Source organism: Bufo gargarizans, chromosome 6 (genome assembly GCF_014858855.1).
Source record: "Bufo gargarizans isolate SCDJY-AF-19 chromosome 6, ASM1485885v1, whole genome shotgun sequence".
Classification (NCBI taxonomy): domain Eukaryota; kingdom Metazoa; phylum Chordata; class Amphibia; order Anura; family Bufonidae; genus Bufo; species Bufo gargarizans.
In genome coordinates, this window is record NC_058085.1 from 148,760,076 (window position 1) to 148,782,874 (window position 22,799).

Consider the following 22,799-nt stretch of genomic DNA (forward strand, 5'->3'; position numbering starts at 1 on the left):
AGAGCTCGAGATTATACTCCAGCCTTAAAGGCTATGTACACCTTTGGGGGAAATTCTTTTCATCATTGCATTGTACTTATTTTGAACTAAAATATATATTTTGTCAATAAAAATATATTTTTATTAAAAAATATGGAATCCTTTTTTTATGTACATAGCTTAGATGCTGTAGTAGCAGCCTGTGGATTTTCTGTCTTTTCCGTCATCTGGGGAACAGGTGGACTACTTATCTCTGCTATCTGACCTTATAAACACTCATTACAGCTCAGTTCTTTTCTTACTGATAAGAATGTGGCTTAAAAAGTGTTTATTACCTCTTAGTAGTTTATTCTGCCTCTCATCTCCCTACATGTGCTGTCTAAAAGACAAACCTTTTGTTCCTCCATGAATGGGCACCCAGGGCAGTAGCGAGTTTTGCAAAGTGGTATGACCAAAGTGTTAGGTCTGCCATACACATTCAGTTGCTGTTGACCAAATGATCACATATCTCTCCAGACTTCTCCCTAGCTTCCCCATATACATACACATTTAGCTTGGCTCAACATGTATGTGTAATAAATGAGGGGAGACTTATGATAGTGGCTGATCTCCAGGAATTACAAAATGATTAGGTGAAAATATTCATTTCATCCGATCCTTCTCTCCCCCCACATCATCTGAAAGGGAAAAAACGTAAATGATTTAAAAAATGGTGAATGTTTTCTTTTACCTCTCTAAGTATTTCTAGGTAAGAAATAGCATTAGTAAATATTTATATAGATAGATGAACACCTAGGCAATGCTGGGTATATATGCTAGTCATTATTTACTTTTAAGTGCCATTATTTTCAGGGCTCAAAAAGGGTCCCACAAAAAATATCCTCCAGTTTTCAAACCACCACCTGAATCAGAATAATTATATAATTGCATGTAATAAAAATGTTTGCATATCCACTGAGTTATTCAATAAAATATATCTGTATAGCACCACCTGCTGTTAGTTTTTTCCCCTATTTATTTGTCCGGCTCACTTAGAAGGTTGCACATGCTCAGTTTTATCTTCCAACTCCCTCTTGAGTTGTGATAGGGAGAGAGATGCAGCAGAATGGACACCCCCTGAGCTGCAGCAGAAAATACACTCTCCTTGAGCTGCCATCTTGATATAAATCTAGCAGAGCAATGAATGAGAAGATCGCAGAATCCGTGTGAGGTACAGGGCTGGTTCTAGCTTTGTTAGAAATAGGTTGTCATGTACTATATGATGTCTGATTTTTATTTTTTACATTATTCATGGGATAACCCACTTTAGCATTGACATGAACTTTAACATTAACAAACTGGTAGAGAGGAGGAGAGGACCCTGCCCTTTACAATTTACAAGATAAGGGGGAAGGAGACAGTAGGTAAGGGTAGAAGCTGCTCATATGGCTTTCCTGAAGAGATGAGTTTTATGTTGTTTTTGAAAGTTTAAATGTTGGGAGATGATTCAATGTTTTGGAGGTACTGAGTTTCACAGTAAAGCTAATGATAATTGTGTGAGGAGCAGACAAGAGGAGAGCAAAAGAAGGAGGTCTTCTGAGGATTGGAGAGTACATGTGAGAAAGTATTTAGGGATAGCAGGTGAGAAATGTAAAAAGGTCATATACACTCACCTAAAGAATTATTAGGAACACCTGTTCTATTTCTCATTAATGCGATTATCTAGTCAACCAATCACATGGCAGTTGCTTAAATGCATGTAGGGTTGTGGTCCTGGTCAAGACAATCTCCTGAACTCCAAACTGAATGTCAGAATGGCAAAGAAAGGTGCAATTTTGAGCGTGGCATGGTTGTTGATGCCAGACGGGCCTGTCTGAGAATTTCACAGTCTGCTCAGTTACTGGTATTTTCACGCACAACCATTTCTAGGGTTTACAAAGAATGGTGTGAAAAGGGAAAAACATCCAGTATGCGTCAGTCCTGTGGGCGAAAATGCCTTGTTGATGCTAGAGGTCAGAGGAGAATGGGCCAACTGATTCAAGCTGATAGAAGAGCAATGTTGACTGAAATAACCACTCATTACAACCGAGGTATGCAGCAAAGCATTTGTGAAGCCACAACATGCACAACCTTGAGGCGGATGGGCTATAACAGCAGAAGACCCCACCGGGTACCACTCATCTCCACTACAAATAGGAAAAAGAGGCTACCATTTGCACGAGCTCACCAAAATTGGACTGTTGAAGACTGGAAAAATGTTGCCTGGTCTAATGAGTCTCGATTTCTGTTGAGACATTCAAATGGTAGAGTCCGAATTTGGCGTAAACAAAATGAGAACATCATGCCTTGTTACCACTGTGCAGGCTGGTGGTGGTGGTGTAATGGTGTGGGGGATGTTTTCTGGGCCACTTTAGGCCCCTTAGTGCCAATTAGCCATCGTTTAAATGCCACGGGCTACCTGAACATTGTTTATGACCATGTCCATCCCTTCATGACCATCATGTACCCATCCTCTGATGGCTACTTCCAGCAGGATAATGCACCATGTCACAAAGCTCAAATCATTTCAAATTGGTTTCTTGAACATGACAATGAGTTCACTGTACTAAAATGGCCCCCACAGTCACCAGATCTCAACCCAATAGAGCATCTTTGGGATGTGGTGGAACAGGAGCTTCGTGCCCTGGATGTGCATCCCTCAAATCTCCATTAACTGCAAAATGCTATCCTATCAATATGGGCCAACATTTCTAAAGAATGCTATCAGCACCTTGTTGAATCAATGCCACGTAGAATTAAGGCAGTTCTGAAGGCAAAAGGGGATCCAACACCGTATTAGTATGGTGTTCCTAATAATTCTTTAGTTGAGTGTATAATGGATGACCTTGGATGTTATTGTTAGTATTTTGAACTGTATTTGCTGGGCAATGGGGAGCCAGTGAAGGGATTTGTCACGGATGAAGTTAGCAGATAGCTGGAACATATAAATAAACGAGCGACTGGCTTGATCTCAAACTAAGGAGCTTATAGGTGAGCCCTATAAAACCCTAAGAGCTCTCCCTGACTGCTATACACATGCAAGGGTCTGTATGGTAGACGATTGCATGCCCGCATACCTAATACTGTGTGACACCTGAAAACCCTATAATAGTGAGGGGACACGACCACCTGCTCCCTGCACTTAATACGGACGGAGTCAGGGTCACCTAGAATCAAGCCAGCAAGGAAACATAATAAAGTAAATGACTTATCTGAACAAACAGCAGAAGCAGCCTCCAGCAGTGAACACCTCATCCAGGAAGTAGTATAAACCGTAAAGTGAGGCAGTATGGGAGGGATTATAAAGGGAGATTAGGCAGCTTGGCGCCTGGGATGAGATTAATAGGGCAGTCGTTCTCCCGGTGAGGGCACAACTCCTGGACACCACTCTCGGAAAACACATCCGAAAATTCAGAGAGAAAAGATGGCACAGTCTTGGTAGAAACCTCTGAAAGAGACGCCGTGAGGCAATTCTCTCTGCAAAACTCACTCCAACATAAAAGATGTTAACGGAACAGCAACCAAACAACAATAGAGGATTTTATTTCCCATCTCAACTTCAATAACTAGGGCATCTCATTCACAGGGGCATATGATAGTAAGAAAATAGAATCCCTGACCTAGAGAGTTTCATTCAAAATAACAAAATTAAAACACGCACCTTTTTCAAAAAGGTTGATAGCAACAGCTATCTGGATTTTGGTAGTACACACTATAGAAAATGGAAGTCGAATGTTCTGTTTACTCAATTCAAACGACTTAGGCGAAATTGTACACTTGACACAGACTTCATGGAACAATGTGACACTCTCACCTCCAGGTTTAATCAGAAGGGGTACCCAAGAAACATCATCATGGGCGCTAGAGAAAAAGTGGCCGGACTCACCCAATTAGAATGTCTCGCTCCAGCACAAAAACAAAGGGGAAATACTGATATTAGTTCCTGTTGTTACAATTTTGTCACAACATATAATCAGAATCATAGTGCTATAAAAGCTGCCTTGGGGAAACATTGGCATATCCTAAAAAGGGATCCTGTACTCAGCCAGATCATTCCAGGGCCTTACTTATAGAAGGGCAAAAAACTTAATAAAGGGCAAAAATATTCTGGCACCTAGCAAATTAAGATCGGCCACAAACTCTGCTAATGACCAGGGTAACAGAGCGCCCCTAAAGGCAGCTATAAATGTGGTCACCAAAGATGCCTGTGCTGTACCATTATTCACCAAAGATCATCCTTCCATAGCCGAACTACTGGTGAATCCTTCCTAATTTCACACCATCTTAATTGTAATTCTACGCATGTTATATACCTACTTGAGTGCCCGTGTTATTTGCAATACGTAGGTCGCACTGTCCAGACATTGCGCAACAGATTCAATAAACATCGATCTAATATTAAGAAGAAATATCTGAAACATAACGTGTCTAGACATGCGGCCGAACATTATGAGGGTAGCTCTGTTGGTTTTTCTGTGACACCAATTGAACAAATCCAGATTCGTCTCCAAAAAGACATCCAGTACATCAGACGTCGCGACTCGCGAGATGTATTGGATTTATAAACTAAATAGCCTAAATCCCTACGGTCTCAATGAGGCTTTTGAAATTAACTTATAAAGTCAAAATACCGAATACCCTGGATTCCCCATTGCACCCACGATTGGAAACAACTATACATTAGGAGTGGGGCATTCCTTATCTCCTATGTTCCCACTCATATACGCTACATTCCCTATTATCATCTCTTATATACAACAACTCAAAATGATATAAAATGTCCCTGTGTGTGCCCTCCTATAGGCCACTCCTTTCTACAAAATAGTAGGGGTGCAAAGTAAGGAACTAAAATTGACAACCTTTATTTTATAACTTAGTTTTAACCCATATTGTCAATGCTATTGTAATCTTATGCAGTTAATGTTTTATTTTTCTTAAAGGGGTTCTGCACTTTCATTTCACTGATGATCTATCCTCTGGATAGATCATCAGCTTCTGATCGGCGGGGGTCCGACACCCGGGACCCCCGCCGATCAGCTGTTTGAGAAGGCAGCTGCGCTCCAGGAGCGCCGCTGCCTTCTCACTGTTTACCGCCGGGCCGCCCGCCCACTGACGTCACGACTTGTATCAACTAGAGTGGGCGCGGCTAAACTCCATTCAAGTGAACAGAGCTTAGCCGCGCCCACTCTAGTTGATACAAGTCGTGACGTCAGAGGGCGGGCGGCCCGGCGGTAAACAGTGAGAAGGCCGCGGCGCTGCTGGAGCGCCGCTGCCTTCTCAAACAGCTGATCGGCGGGGGTCCCGGGTGTCGGACCCCCGCCGATCAGAAGCTGATGATCTATCCAGAGGATAGATCATCAGTGAAATGAAAGTGCAGAACCCCTTTAATGTTCTATTTAGTACTAACATATGATTCGTAGCATTTTATGCCAGTTGGGTACTCATATATCTATCGATATATCTGCAATAATAAGCTAAGTTTTAAGACCATCATGTTAGAGCCACTTCAGAGCCCGATCTTTCTGATCCGGGGTCCGCCACCATATCGACGTCCCCGCTCCTAAGACAACGAGTCACGTGACCGTGATTGTGCGATCACGTGACCACCGCAGTACCCGCAGGCGCATTCACCCACCAACACCGCCAGTGTCTGATTAACAACTGCGCGTGCATCAACCCACGGACGGCAGCTCATAGTGGCTGGCTTCTCTCCCCGCCCTCTAACACTCGAGGGTGCCAGCCACTGGAGGATTTCCTCTTCCTGCCCTCCAGCCTTCCTCATTAACATTCAGCTCACGTGACCACTCACCTTGCGATCACGTGACAAACGTGTATATGTACATAAAAAATGTCAAGTGCTTGTCGCTTTTGATGTATTTCATTGCTTATAATGCTTTTTTTTAAGCAAGGATGTATGTGATCATTTATATATGAATAGCTGAACCTACTCCACACTTGCATTAGTGATTTTACTCACAGGATTGGCCCTCAGGTGCGTCTTTTTTTTTTTTGTCTTTCATCTATAAATACACACCTATGTATTGTATTTACTGTATTATTGTGAAACCTGATGAAGGGGAAGTATTAATCCCCGAAACGCGTTGTTTTAATTAAAAAGAAGAATTTATCTATTAAGTGGTCTATGAGTGGTCATATCTATTAAGTGGTCTATGGGGTTTATCTATGGGTGGTCATAACCCCTGGAAACAAGCAGTGCATAATGTGATGGAAAAATGAGGCGGCAAAGGAAGCAATATTGACAATCACAATACCTTAGTAAGTGCCTTTTATTAACTTTCTCTGCATGATAAATGCTATTTGCTGAAGTGAGACAACTTTTTTAAATACTGTAGATCTTTCATTCAAGAATTTCCATTAGATCTACCACAGGAGTAAATATATTTTGTAGTTAATATGTGATATCTGCTTTTCAATGTATCCACCATAGATTTTTCAGTAACTAGATTTTTTTTAGCTGATATTTCTAATTGAGAAAGCCATTCAGACGGCTAGCCACACATCTTCAACACAAATTCAGCAACCCAGTTGTCTTGACTTATCACTACTGATAAGCTGATGCTCACTATGACAGGTTTACATGGCCCGATGGCAGGCTTACAGCGCTAGTTCCCAAATAACAGTCCATGTAAAGGTTTTGCAGATCACCTGTTGAACGAGCAAAACGCTTGTTAAGTGCAGGAAATAATCTTTCTTGCGGACACCTCAATCATCGTTTCTGGGCAGCAGAATATGTAGCAGGACAAGAGATAGCAGTAACCATCATTTGTCCTTATACAATGGAGGTGATTGCCGCATGTAAATGCAGCTCTTCATCTCCACTGATGAGCAGGTAGTTATCAGGAAGGAGAACTTCCTTCACAATAATTGTCTGCTCCTCGGTACAATAGTCTAGCCATCTTTTCCAAAGTTAGGTGGCTTGTGGTATCTTAGGATCCTGGGTATACATCAGTGACCATCATCTCTTTACAAGGTACGGTATGCAGTCATGCAAAATAGGTTTTATACTACTATAGTGGAGACAATATGTGGATAATCCAAGTACCTACAAACAGCGGCATAGCTATAGGGGGTGCAGAGGTAGCAGTGGCTACCGGGCCCAGGAGCCTGAGGGGGTCCAAAGGCCCTTGTGCTGCAAGAAGTCATTGGTATTATAGAAAGTGCATACTGGTCAATTTACACCTCTGGCTGGAGAGAAGGGGTTAGTCAAAAATTGGCATGGGGGTGCTGTTTAAATATTTGCTTTAGGCAGCATGAAAGCTATATGCTTCTCTGCTCCTGGCCACAAAGCACTGAAGGAAGGGGGGACCCGAGCTGAACCCTTGCATCAGGGCCCATGAGCCTTTAGCTACAAAGGCTCTGCTTTATTTTCCTTGATGACTTCTCATAGACCCACCTGCAGTAGGTAGGTCACTACCAGGTGATACAAGATTAAGTTCCCTAAAATTTTATATGGTACAGTATTTTTTCTTTTAATTTTATTGATTTTTAACTGTAAATGTTAGCTCTCCACATTATGGTGTGTTGCATTTTATAGGACAATCATTTAAAAAGATTGAAACAAAAAAAAAAATTCTTGCATTGTTCGATGATACCTGCCAGAAATTTCTACATTTCTTATTTCTTAAAAATAACAAGTGCAAGCTGGTGAAGACCTCAACTGTAACTATTCAGTAAAGTAGTGGAGTAGAGAACAGCAAGGCACTGGAGGGTCAGCTATCTCTTATATATGTACTGTGTACGTCAAATTATGCCGTACTGACTTGTTCTGTATAAGCCCTGAGCAGTTAGTCATAGCTTTATAAAGAAAATAAAAACTAATGTGCCCGGGCACCAGAAGAAATCTTGCTGTATCTGCTAAATAGAAATGCTGAATGTCAGAAGCACTCTGTTCTACTCAGTTATGATTTATGTATGTTATGGATGCTTTGGGGCAGGTCAGCCAACAGACTGAAATAATTTACCAGAACGGGAACTTCATTGCAACGTTTGTAGATCAGCACAATTACCTCAGCCCCAGATAATGGTTCACAGAAATCAAGAGTACCATTAACATTCTTATGGGAATAAAGATGTTTGGGAGCATGTCTCTTAACCTGCGGGTAATATAATTTACATTGTATTTTTATAGTTCTGTAGCTTATAATACTTGCCTAGAGGTTGCAATTGAGGTTTGCATGAGCTAGTTAGCAGGGAGGCAATAGGTTAAGATGATTGTGTGTAGTCTACAAAACTGCATCATTGAGTGAAGTCACTGGACTGTTTGTTTAATATGTCATTTACGAACCTAGTGCAGTACTGTGCTCCAAGGGAGCCATTAAGGTTTGTGACTTTAGCATATTTCATTCCTCATGTCGAATGATGTGATGATATATTGAAATGATATCATCGTCCAAATAGTTATGGGGGTATTCATTCCATCCAAGAGATAGATTCACAAGACATAAGTTGGTTGCATATATGCTATCCTCTCCATGAAGGAAATGGCCAAATACAAGCCTACAGCATGCTGGAGCTCATTTTTGTGTCCTGCCTTTCGGATGCTTTTATTGCTCCCCTGATAGTACCAGCTAAAGAATGCAAATACAATGACATGTCATACTTTAATATCTGTCTGCTTCTGTGTGCAGTGCTAGCCATAAAGCTCCCAAATACAGTATCAGACACATGCTACCTATATACAGTCCACACCTATGTACAGTGCAGACATATGTCCCCATAGGGTCCAAATTGTGCAGTCATGCACAATGCGGCCTAATGCCCCACATATACTCTGTTGCTACATACCCCATGTATACTGCAGCCTAATAACACCTATACATCAACAAGGTTCCTACATAGATTCTTTAGAGAGAGGGAGGGGAGATAATTATTACAGCTTGCCCATGCTTCGTGAAAAGATGGATTGTAGCCTGTGTCACAAGTTACCTTCCAATGATCTATGATAATTCATTTGAAATCACTGAATTCTTTTCTGTATCATGTTCTTTCTCACAGGATGACTACATCAAGAGTTGGGAAGACAACCAACCAGGAGATGAAGGTAACATCAATATTTTACTATTGCAGGCTTTATTGTAAGTAAATATAGTGGGTACTAAAGCTTGCAATACCCAATACTCATAAATACTACCAGTTGCCATGGCTTCAATTCATTTTTCTATGAAAGCTTGTTGATTCTCAACTGGAAGATGTATGGATACTTTAAGTCCCCATGGATTTCAATTTTCCATCAAAAACATAGCTCCAGATTGAGATACAGATAACCACCAGAGTAACTTACAGCATGACATACCTTTCCACAAGCAGAGAATCGCAATGAAAGCAGTATTTCAGCTTATGACTGTAGCAATATTAATTGAGCAACCTAAGGGTTACTGTTAGGCCAGATATTCAGAAACAAGCATCAATCAACTACAACAGCATATAAGTCGGCGCTTATTGTCCTCATTTTGATGGGTCAATTATCTTTAAAAAGGGGACAAATGATCGCTAATAGGATCGTTCATTCCCATACAGTTTTCACCTGGTTGGAAGCACACCCCCTTGTAATAATTTATATTATTTATTACAGTTCAGTATTATCCACCTAATTTTAGCCTTCACAGAAAAGAATAGAGAAAGCAAATCATATTAAGTTATAGAAGGGAATATAAAAGATAGGCATTATATATATATATAAAAAAAAGCTAATTATCAATACAGAAAATAAATGGTTCAGGCCCAGAGAAAGATTTGTAGCACAGAGAGATGGTGAGCCTAAGTAAACTGCATTCAATTGCTGAGCCCGCACCAAACAAACAAAGCTCTGGGAGCCTTCTCCACGTTCAGTTTATTTTGGATCAGCCTGTTTTAGAAGATTACTGACAAGATTCTGTGTATACAATGAGTTAATAAAAGTAACCCTGCTCGCATTTATTGTTGTAAAGTTCTCTTCACATTTAATCCAATGTTATATTTAAGCTGCTTGTTGAGTTTAAAGTGGCTTTACACACAACAGAGTTATCATTTTTATGAAATGACCACTTATAAATAAGTATAACTACATTGCGAAATATGTCATACTTATGTTACGCGGCAATATTTATAATGGTAGTCAATGTTGTCGCACTGTGACATGTGACATGCTGCGACTGAGACACGACAGTCGCAGATAAATCCAACTTGGATGGATTTTTGAGACTGTCAAATGACTATAAAAAACATTGTGCGATTTTTCTGCGACAAGAAGTCGCGCGACACATGTAGCTGTGTGGCCCTAGCCTAAAATTGACACTGGTAATTAGATCAATTTCAGAAATATTTTCATACCATTGCTGAAATCCTGAAATATAGTTCTTACCCTGGCCATTAGAGCACACAGAATAAGCTGAGATATCCTGTTTATTACAGCTCAGTTTCCAGCTTTGTTGTGTAGACTGGGATGCAATCAGCAGAGTAATTTCATTAGTTTTAGCCTGTAGGGGATTTAGTGACAGATGTCAGCATTATTGTACTGCTGAAAGTCCCGAGATGGCAGTATAATGGCATTATACACTTAGAAAATTTTCTGTATGTAGCTCTTCTGTGCCTCCCTTGTGTCCAAGATAAGGTTAGTGCATCTCTTCTGGGAGACTGCATTAATGTACTGATAGTTTTCTGTTCATTTATTACCGCCACTGTGAATCATCCAAATCGAGCTGGACTGTCTATACCCACAATGATAGAAGGATGTTTGTGTCTTCAAAATGGCTGCCCCAGGGAAGTTTCTAAAAACAATAAGATAGTTCACTGCTATTTTGCCCCTTTGGCAGCCAGGACAGATTTTGAACTTTTGATATGTACAAATAAAACCTAAATTACAAAATAAAGAAATTATATTAACCTCCCATAGCTATATATTTCTGATAGCAGACATCTGGCACATTGTAAAAATTCAACACTTTCCATACACAGGCATTTATCTACATGTAGTTTTGCGAGAATGTATAACTTTTCCCAAAATTGCATAGAAGTTGATAAAAGTGGTGAAAAGTGTGACCCAACCAGAATGTTTTACACACCACACTTCTAAAAACAAAAGTTTGGCATCTTCTGAGTTTATGCATACCACTTTGGCCCAGTATCTGCATGCACCTAACTTAAAAATCTTAAAGGGGTTAGTCAGTTTACATGGCATGCTGCACATATGCTGGGAACAGATTTTTACACAAGTCTCCTGACCTGCATGCCGGCACTGTGCTGGGAACATGGCAGCTGATGGGAGATCCCATCCATCAGTGGCACTCCATTCGCTAATACCGGGGACAGACAGTGCACATGTGCAGCTAGTCATGTAAACTGACCAATCCCTTTAAAACCTCCAGAACTGGAAAGACCAAAATTCTAAATTTAATCTGGAAATTACAAAAAATAACAACCTATAAACTAAAGGAATTACACACTTAAAAAATTGTGCCCTTTCCAAATCGATATATATTTCCTGAAAGCAGAAAAATAACTAATGACTGCGGTTGCCTTGACAGACTGTGACAGTCAGTCCATGATCACCATGAGGTGTATGCCTCATCATAAATTAGGCACAGCATTTGGCAGTCTGTGCACCTGTACTGATATCTATGCCAGCCCCTGGCTAGCGTAGACTTCAGTGTTCTTTTATGCCAGAAAACTGGCGTCAAAGATGATGGGCTGCTGGCGTTGCTGTCTCCCCTCCCTCTCTATGCCCTCTTTTAGGAAAGTGGCGAAGCCAGTGGTGGGATGCCACTGGCACAAACCTTTTTGTGCAAGTGATGTTGAAAAAGTATTTTTCACAACAGTTTTATGGTGTAACTTAATGATAAATCTGCCCCTGTGCATAAAACTCACATCCAGGCAGAGGTGTGAAAGCTTATATGTACCACAGGTGTATACATCAACAAGAGTGTCTAGGCCAACCAATTGTTGCATGCAAATATTGGGAATTATATTGGTATATAATCTTTCATCCCCCATACAAACTGTAATCCTAAATACCTGTAATGCTAAATTCCTAAATCTAATATAATGTGTTAACTAAGTTCGCTTTCTAACAGGCATACTGCAGGTGCTTTATTGTGGACAGGATAGGGATAGTGTAAAATATATATATTTTTGTTGCTTAGCTGTGTAACACTATGATCCAGATACTGGTAAAGGTCTAGGTCCTGACATCGATAAATAGCCCTATTATTCGCAGAAGAATAGATAGATGAGCAAGTGCTCATCTTCTCACTCATTTCTGAAAAAGACCCCCATATCTAATAATAGCAGAGCAAGTATGCTCTCGTATTGATATGTGGGGAGTGGGATAACATGCAGAGAAGTCGATGCTACACTTCCCCCTGCTGTGATGTGCAGTTACAGAAGAATAGGAGGATCTATGACTATTCCTCTCCCTGCTGCCTCTCAGCACACCCTCAACTGGCTTCCCCTTTCCTCTACACTGTCTGAGATCATAGCCAGCTGAAGGTTGTGGCTACTTCAACCAGTTCTGTCTCAGGCTGTATAGCACATAGAAATATGATATATAGTTTTAAAGTTGGGACTCTAAGTATTTAAACAGGACCAGTATTTTCATGCTAGCTGTGCTACAGCCAGAACGAGTACATTTGGAAAAGAAACTGGGTTGGACGTGAGAGCTGCATGTATATGCTTTCTCACACTTTACCTTGGCTGTACAGTATCTCGGAATGTATCTAGAAACACAATCCTGGTCTTGTTTCAAATATTCTGGCTCATAACTCTAGCTGCTATACAACCTGAGATACAGCCATTAGTAGTAAGGACATCTTTCATACCTCTTTAGCTACTAAAGTGCCACCCTGCAAGGAAAAGAGTTATCCACATTATATATATTCTACATGCTTGCATTTATTTAATTAAACTAAAATGAAACTCGTGATATATTTTCTTTACGTATACATTTTTGGGGGTTAGCCGAGATTAGCTTTTTGAAGAAAATTATCAATTTAGCTGCACTTTTAGAACAATCTTTAGTCTCTTGGGGTAAAAGTTATTACTTCAGTGCAATGATGAGATCCAATAAAGCCCTTATATTTTATATATTTTCTGAATTTCTTTAAATATACATATAAATGTATTACATATATACTGTATTGTGCAATTTATATAGGTGGAGGTTATCTTGGGATTTACGTTGATCCCATATTTTAGTAAGAACTTGCGGATTTATGCTTTAAAGAAGGGATTATTCTACATTAATATTTATGAAGTCCTTTCTTGATATTACTTTTATGCCATTAGCATTACTTTTCTCCTCATTCCAGGACTGGACACCACAAAGGACCCTTGCCAGAAAGTGAAGTGCAGTCGACATAAGGTTTGCATAGCCCATGGATATCAGAAAGCTATGTGTATAAGTCGGAAGAAGTTGGAACACAGGTGAGTATAAAAGAGTTCAAACATGTTCATACATACAAAAGTTAATACGTGGACTTCCAATATTTACAGTAGGTATTTTTTTCAGGCATGATTACTCATTACAAAAATATTTCCCAAAATTGACTGGAATGTATTGTTGGCTGATTAGCCTTTACTTACTACACTAATGAAACTAGGAAATCAGTAAAAGCCATCTCAGCTATACAAATCAGCATGTCTAATATTTCACATCATATTTTACTCACTCAGGAGGCTGAGGTCTTTTGCCTTCATAGATACATCATTGGTGGGTATCTACCTCTGAAATCAGCACCTATCATGAGAAACAGGTCTCTGACCACTCTCCTGCAAATGAAAGTGGCTAACCATCGGGGCAGATTGGGAACTTAAGCTGGCCCTGGAAAAAAATGTACACGTGGCCCCATGTTGTATGTAGGTCCAAATTGACAGAAGGCAGGCCAAAACAAATAGTCAGGGACAACATAATTAGTCGGGGCTTGCAATACCATAGTGCAGCACAGAATACCGCCCCAGCAAAACCAAATACCACAGGGCAGCACAAAATCCTGCCGCCCCAACCACAGTATTCAACTGTATCACCATTATGAGGATGGTAATACAGTTGAGTTCAGGAGGGCACCTATGGCATCAGGGCATTCTGTACCTGGCACGTGGCCATCAAGAGGGCTTGAGTGGCCCTCTGGGCATTCACCCACTGGGAAAATTCCCTGTAGGTTCTATGGCCAATCCACCCCTGCTTACCATAACTATATATGGAGGGGGTTAGTAGCTGTTTACATGAAGAAGACCTGTTAGCACTTCTGTCCTGTCCATTTTAGTAAATACTTATTCCTTATGAAATAACAATTCTGCAGCATCTGTTATTATAACTCTTGTGTTTATGCCATTCCCTCATGAAAATGAGTTAATAGTGACAACTGGGTGTTACCATACCCATCTCCAAAAGTGTATGTCCTTTCACAGACTGACACTGGCAGCACTGATGGAGCAGTGTGATGGACACAATCGCGACTAGTAACACCCAGTTGTTAATTTATCCATAAATTACAGTAGGAATTACAGAGATACAATACAAAGCAGAGTTATAAGAAAAGATGCTCAGAATTATTATATTGTGGGAAATGCATGTATTTACTAAACTGGGAGGAGTGACGGTCCTCTTTAAAGTCTACTTCCATGAGACCTGCTACGTAGCATTCTGAATTCTGACAGCTAGATCTTATTATTGGCCTAAAACTGTTCCAGTTAACACTTAAAGAGGACCTTTCACTAGTATACAAACTAAAAACTAACTCTATGAGCTGGCTATGAGCTGTGCGCTGCGATTGGCCAGCACTGCAGCAAGGGACACGCCTCCTACAAAAAATCAGTCCAGTACAACTGACGGAGCTGAGACACCGGAGCCTATACCGGGCGAACGGAGCGGCGCCCAGGCATACTAGTAAGTGCAGGGGGACCCCTGTGTGCCGCTCTGCCCACAGGTATAGTTAGTTTTTAGTTTGTATACTAGTGAAAGGTTCTCTTTAACGACTGCAGAATGGGTGTTATGCTGGACTTACACAGCCCAATTTTCGGGCTGATTATCGAGAACGCTTGTTCCAGATAATCAGCCCATGTAAAGGTGTCGCAGTGCACCAGATGAATCAGCAAGATGAAATGGTCTTTAAAGTGGGGCAACAGTTTTTAGAATCCATGAAATAATTTATTGGAAGTTAATATAAATTTTTATATGGCCCAGATTCCGGCAGTGTACATCCTAATGTATCTGCAAACTAGAATTCCCAGATTTCTGGAGTAATGCACACCATTATTTTAACTATATCAATGCAAAGAAAGTTCCTCTCCAGTGTAATTTTCACTTTTTCCCCATTTTTTTTTACTTTTATCTGGAGAACTAGTCTCTTCTCTTTCTGTGGGTGGGTAGTAGCTCCTCACATGTGAGGTGTGCATTGCAATCAGCTCTTGTTAACCTCTTTACACACAGCCCCAGTGATTTTAGTATTAAATGGAACTATAGTATGCAGTGCCCTCCCCCAATTTCCTTCTCCACTGTCTAAAGAGAGATATGGTGATATATTTTTATGAATTGAGAAGTAGGGATGCATGATTGAAAGGTGTCTGGGCCATTTCAGTATGAAATCATTATGCTGGCACTGACAGGAGGAAGGGATCAGGGAAACTACTGAGCAGGTTGATCCACTTAATATACATAAAAAATGGTGCAATCTTTTTATTGTATGTATGTTGCAAGAATATTTTATTAATACTTTTCGTGGGTTTAATTGTCAAGGCTTAATTGTCCTTTAATATTCAAAAAGTTAAAACATATTAATTTTTACAATTAATAGCCTTAAAGGGAATATGTCATAACAATTCTGGACTACAATCTGCAGTAATACATGAGTAATAAGGAGTCTAACCCCCTGCTGTCAGCACTAAAAGCAGAGTTGAAATACACAGTTTGAATTGCTGTGTTATTCCTAATATAATGGAGAGGACTCCATGTGTGCATACACAGCAGACCTGAAAATGTATTTCTATGCAGTTCTAAGTGCTGACAGCAGGAGAAAGGGGGGCATTAGGAACATAAAATTCTAGATCTAGACTCCTTATCTGCAGTACTACTCATGCATTACTGTACATAATAGTCCAAGATAGTGGTGACAGATTACCTTTAAAGGAGTTCTCTGTGATTTTTATATTGATGGTCTAGTCTCAGGGTAGGCCATCAGTAACAGATTGGTGGGTGTCTGACACTTTCGCCAGTCAGCTGTTTGGGAGTATCTCTGATGATGTAAATACAGTGCCTTGAAAAAGTATTTTTACTCCTTAACTTTTCTACATTTTGTCATGTTACACCCACAGAGTTAAATGTATTTTATTGGGATTTTATTTGATAGACCAAAACAGAGTAGCAAATACTGTATATGTGAAGTGAAAAAAATGATACATGGTTTTCAAAATTTTTTATAAATAAAAATCTGGAAAATGGGGTGTGCATTTGTAATCAGTCCCCTGTACTCTTATACCCCTAAATAAAATCCAGTGTGACCAGTTGCCTTAAGAAGTTACCTAATTAGTAAATAGAGTCCACCTGTATTATCAGTATAGCTACAGCTGTTCTGTGTACAAGACATGGTCTCCCACCTAAACTGACAACCCAGGCGAGGATATCACTAATTAGAGAAGCAGCCAAGAGGCCCATGGTCACTCTTGAGGAGCTGCAGAGATCCACAGCTCAGGTAGTAGAATCTGTCCACAGGACAACTATTAGTCATGTAGTCCACAAATCTGGCCTAAGAGTGGCAAGAAAAAAGTCATTTTTGAAAGCAAGCCATAAGAAGTCCTGTTTGCAATTTGCAAGCCATGTAACGGAGCTTAAACATGTGGACAGACCAAATTTGAACTTTTTGGCCTAAATGCAACACACTATGGGGACATTAATCAAACTGGTGTAAAGTAGAATTGACTTGGTTGCTATTGATAACTAAGTCAGTTCTACTTTACACCAGTTTGATAAATGACCCCCTTTGTTACTAACACTGCACATCACCCTAAACGCACCATCCCCACTGTGAAACATGGTCGTGGCAGCATCATGCTGTGGGGATGCTTTTCTTCATCAGGGACATGGAAGCTAGATACAAGTAATGAGAAGATGGATGGAACTAAATACAGGACTGTCCTGGAGGAAAACCTGTTAGAGGGCAGGACAAAGACCTTAAACATAAAGCCAGAGCTACAATGGACTGGTTTAGATCAAAGGATATTCATGTTTTAGAATAGCCCAGTCAAAGTCCAAACCTAAATCCCATTGAGAATCTGTGGCAAGGCTTGCAAATTGCAGTTCACAGACACTCTCCATCCAATCTGACTGAGCTTGAGCTATTTTGCAAAGAAGAGTGGACAAAAATGTCTGCCTCTAGATGTGCAAAGCTGGTAGAGACATATCCCAAATGACTTGCATCTGTAATTTCAGCTAAAGGTATTGACTCGGGGGGCTGGATACTAATGCATACCACAGTTTCCAGATTTTTATTTATTAAAAAGTTTGAAAACTACATTTAATTTATTTTTCTTCACATATACTTGCTACTTTGTGTTGGTCTATCACATAAAATCCTAATAAAATACATTTAAAGGGGTTATCCCATGACTAATGTAAAAAAATGAAAATCAAACATCTTATAGTACAGTCGTGGCCAAAAGTTTTGAGAATTACATAAATATAGAAAATTGGAAAAGTTGCTGCTTAAGTTTGTATAATAGCAATTTGCATATACTCTAGAATGTTATGAAGAGTGATCAGATGAATTGCATAGTCCTTCTTTGCCATGAAAATTAACTTAATCCCCCAAAAACTTTTCCACTGCATTTCATTGCTGTCATTAAAGGACCTGCTGAGATCATTTCAGTAATCGTCTTGTTAACTCAGGTGAGAATGTTGACGAGCACAAGGCTGGAGATCATTATGTCAGGCTGATTGGGTTAAAATGGCAGACTTGACCTGTTAAAAGGAGGGTGATGCTTGAAATCATTGTTCTTCCATTGTTAACCATGGTGACCTGCAAAGAAACGCGTGCAGCCATTGCATAAAAATGGCTTCACAGGCAAGGATATTGTGGCTACTAAGATTGCACCTCAATCAACAATTTATAGGATCATCAAGAACTTCAAGGAAAGGTTCTATTCTTGTTAAGAAGGCTTCAGGGCGTCCAAGAAAGTCCAGAAAGCGCCAGGATCGTCTCCTAAAGAGGATTCAGCTGCGGGATCGGAGTGCCACCAGTGCAGAGCTTGCTCAGGATTGGCAGCTGGTAGGTAGGAGCGCATCTGCACGCACAGTGAGGCGAAGACTTTTGGAAGATGGCCTGGTGTCAAGAAGGGCAGCAAAGAAGCCACTTCTCTCCAAAAAAAACATCAGAGACAGATTGATCTTTTGCAGAAAATATGGTGAATGGACTGCTGAGGACTGTGGCAAAGTCATATTCTCCGATGAAGCCTCTTTCCGATTGTTTGGGGCATCAGGAAAAAGGCTTGTCCGGAGAAGAAAAGGTGAGCGCTACTATCAGTCCTGTGTTGTGCCAACAGTAAAGCATCCTGAGACCATTCATGTGTGGGGTTGCTTCTCATCCGAGGGAGTGGGCTCACTCACAATTTTGCCCCCAAACACAGCCATGAATAAAGAATGGTACCAAAACACCCTCCAACAGCAACTTCTTCCAACAATCCAACAACAGTTTGGTGAAGAACAATGCATTTTCCAGCACGATGGAGCACCGTGCCATAAGGCAAAAGTGATAACTTAGTGGCTCGGGTAGAAAAACGTTGACATTTTGGGTCCATGGCCTGGAAACTCCCCAGATCTTAATCCCATTGAGAACTTGTAGTCAATCCTCAAGAGGCGGGTGGACGAACAAAAACCCACTAATTCTGACAAACCCCAAGAAGTGATTATGAAAGAATGGGTTGCTATCAATCAGGAATTGGCCGAGAAGCTGATTGAGAGCATGCCCAGTCGAATTGCAGAGGTCCTGAAAAAGAAGGGCCAACACTGCAAATACTGACTCTTTGCATAAATGTCATGTAATTGTCGATAAAAGCCTTTGAAACGTATGAAGTGCGTGCAATTATATTTCACTACATCACAGAAACAACTGAAACAAAGATCTAAAAGCAGTTTAGCAGCAAACTTTGTGAAAACTAATATTTGTGTCATTCTCAAAACTTTTGGCCACGACTGTACATGACAATCTCTTTCTAACACAGCTATATCCAGCCCTGTACCTCACATGGATCCAGATATTTCCTCCATCATTGATCTGCTAGATTTATATCAAGCTGGCAGCTCAAGGGGAGAGTCTCTTCTGCTGCCGCTAAGGTGGCATGTCCATTCTCTCCCTGTCACAGCTCAGGAGGTAGTTGTAGGATGAAGCTGAGCATGTGCTGCCATCTCAGTGAGCAGGACAAAGAAATAAGAAAAGAAACAAACAGCAGGTGGCGCAATACAGATACATTTTATTGAATAACTTAGTGGCTGTGCAAAATTTTTAATTAAATGCACGTATAAACACTTTTTCAAGGCACTGTAGGTGCGATAAATACAGAAATTCATCCATTACGTAGTGGATGGAGCTAGTTACTGCAGAGCTATTCCTATTCACTTCAATAGGAGCAACACTGCAGTAACCAGCCCTATCCACTACACAGTGGAGGAAGTTTTGTAGTTCTAGGGTTGGAGCTAATCATGAACAGCTGAATGGAGGTGGTACAGGCTATTGGAGACTCATTGATCTGATATTGATGGCCTATCAATTTAAATTCTCTTAATTTCAAACTCTATTTTCTGTGTATAATAGACATTTAATTTTGGCTTTCTGTTTTCATTTTCTTCTTCAGAATTAAACAGCCCAACATTAAACTGCATGGGAACAAAGATAACCTCTGCAAACCATGCCATGTAACTCAGCCAGCGTCCGTCTGTGGTTCTGATGGACACACATACAGCTCTGTGGTGAGGAGTAATTGCAGTTCTAAAGTGATGAAGTCTCCATAATAGCTTGTACTAAATCAATGAATAAATAAAGGTCATATGGGACTTTTGATCCATAGGGTATTAACTTGGCAGGTCATGTAGGTTGTAGAATTTTACTGTTGAATTAAGAACAATGAAACAATTTGTACAAAAAGAGACACTTTTAGTCCTACCCTGATAGTTTTGAAAAGTGTCTAGACAAAGGGTCATGGCTAAAAGAATGTAAAAACTGAAGACGCCTTCATTTTTGATGAAAAATATGTGTGTGTGTGACCACAGAGGATCCCTCCTGCTAAAGCCTGCCCCTGAGCCCTTTTCTTACCACTTTCGAAAAATGTTGAAAAGCTCAAAATGTAGCAAATTATGGCTCATATATGGCATGTGCCATCATTTGCGACTTTTTAATGCCACAAAAGTGGCATTAAAGGTTTTTTTCGGGATTTTAATATTGATTACCTATCCGCATTAATAAATTACCTCCAATGTGTGTATGCTCATAACAGCTATAATCAATTAGGGCAAAAGTAGTGTAAATTTTTTTTTTTATATCATATACTTGTCTTACCTAGAATATGTGCTTGCTTTAAGGGGTTGTGCAAGAATTGGAGAGGGAGGTTTGGAACCTCCCCCACACTTGGCCGGAAAGATTATTTTCGTTATTTGACTTATATAACACTAACATATTCCCCAGTGCTTTACAGACATTAGCATCATTCTGTCCCCAGTGGAGCTCACAATCTAATTTCCCTATCAGTATGCCTTTGGACCGTGGAAGGAAACCGGAGTACCCCCACACAAACACTGGGAGAACATACAAACCCCATGAAGATGTTGCCCTTGGTCGTATTCGATGCCAGGACCCCAGCGCTGCAAAGCACCTCTAGGCCTGCAATGCTCCGCTGGGCACCCTCGATGTCAACATCTGGCGGAGACTAGATCCCTTTGAGTCATGTGACCACTTGTTATGCTGTAACAGTCAGTGATTGGCTGTGGCAATGTCAAACCGGATGTTGACACTGAGGCAGCCCAGCGGAGCATCGCAGCCCTGGTGAGAAGGAGTGGGGAGCCAGTGCCAGGAAGCAGGTAAGTAGTGTGTGCGTGTGAGGTGGAGTGGGGGTTGCCAAAACCCCTTCATTCTTGCACACACCCTTTAAATGACCTTATTACCTTGCTTTTTTAATACAGGTGTTCAAGTTATGCTTGGAGAAGGCATTTAGATAGCATGCAGGGGTTCACCCACCATATATATTAGTAGGGTTCAGAGAATGGGGTGCTCTCCTGCAGTTCAACGTGAAGAGGTAGAAGCACGTGTTTGCCCACTCTCCATTATAATCTATCGATATACAGACAGATATGACTATACATTTGCTCCCAACCATGAATAGACCCTCCTCAGATAAGCATTTATAGCTTATCCTATTAATAGGCGATACATGCTATGATTGGGAAAGTCCCTTAATATACACAGAAAATATATACCTGGGTGCAAATTATTAATGTGATATCCCTATGCATTCCTAAGCATTCTAAATTAATGCAATGCCATGGCAACATTTTCCACAAATCATTATGCATGCTAAATATGTAAATGATTATTGCCACCATTAAAATATTCATATAGCATTGTTGCTTGCAACTAATAGCTTAGAATTCATGTACTGCCAAACATACTGGTCCTTGTAGGGTTCTTTCTCTACATAACTACAATTGTCAGCAGTGGAGTGATGGTACTGTACAGTCTGGACCTTCTGGGAATGGTATTGAAATGTGTATTTCCAATTACTGGTTCAAAAGCAAGTCCGGTTGTTTGAAATAGCTGCCGGCATGTTCACACATTTCTCTGCAGGGACTGGCATTGCAACCCTCTGATCATGACTTCTCTCTTTTATTAGTGTAAACTGGAGCAGCAGGCATGCCTTAGCAGCAAACAGCTGACTGTCAGATGCCAAGGCTCATGCCCGTGCCCAACAGAAAACACTCCTACGACGACCACCACCACTGTGGATACCAGCAAACAAGGTGAAGCGTTTCTGCTACTAAACATTTGTTAAAATCTAACGGTTTAAAACAAAAAAAAAAAAAAAGCAGTGTATCCACAAAGCACTGAAAATAGCATAGGTTTCTTTCACACTTCGGTGAATCGCAGACATGTACTGTCTGTGGTCTCCACTGATCAGGCACGCATCCATTGACTTGAACCTGAATCTGTCACCAGCAGCCTCCCTATCATATTGTTTCCATAGACACATAGCTGTGGTTCACCTGATAAAAACATAGTTTTTTCTTTTTTGATCTGAGCCTCCGTTCCCGAGTTATGATACTTTTTCTTAATATGCAGATTAGGCATTCGGTACAGTAAGGATGTCACCTTTGCTCTTGCACCCAAACTCCGTTCCTTTCTGTGGCCAGACCTTATCCCGTTGCTTTGCCACTGCCTGACCCTGTCAATCAAAGCAGCCAGGGAGGGGCTGTTCACAGAAAGGAGTGGAGCTTGGGTGCAACAAGAGCAATGGCAATGCCCAAAGGCCTAAATTTATCATAACTCGGGAACGGAGCTTCAAGCCTCAGATCAACAAAAGATTAACAGTGTTTTAATCAGGTGAAACATAGCTATATGTCTATGCAAATAGATGGATAGGGAGGTGGCTGGTGACAGATTCACTTTAATGTGTGTATTCATACATCAGGGTTTTCCATAGAGCGTGGGTCCAAGGTGAAACCACAGAAGCATGCCCTATTTTGTCTGAGAATACAAATCCCTCAATCACATTATAGTCCATAGGTTTGTGAAAACCATGGACGAAACATGGGTGCCATACATGTTTGGTCTGTG

The 22,799-nt window shown here is 40.6% G+C and overlaps 1 protein-coding gene across 3 annotated transcripts in view; it reads left to right on the plus strand.

Annotated features, from left to right (window-relative positions):
* The window catches only part of SPOCK2 (SPARC (osteonectin), cwcv and kazal like domains proteoglycan 2), a 168,512-nt gene that overhangs the window by 107,419 nt on the left and 38,294 nt on the right, over window positions 1-22,799 (plus strand). For all 3 annotated transcript variants that reach the window (XM_044296495.1, XM_044296496.1, XM_044296497.1), the window contains 4 exons: window positions 9,013-9,058; window positions 13,299-13,413; window positions 19,831-19,945; window positions 21,859-21,985. In XM_044296495.1, coding sequence (XP_044152430.1) covers window positions 9,013-9,058; window positions 13,299-13,413; window positions 19,831-19,945; window positions 21,859-21,985 — 403 coding nt within the window. The remainder of the gene's footprint in view (window positions 1-9,012; window positions 9,059-13,298; window positions 13,414-19,830; window positions 19,946-21,858; window positions 21,986-22,799) is intronic.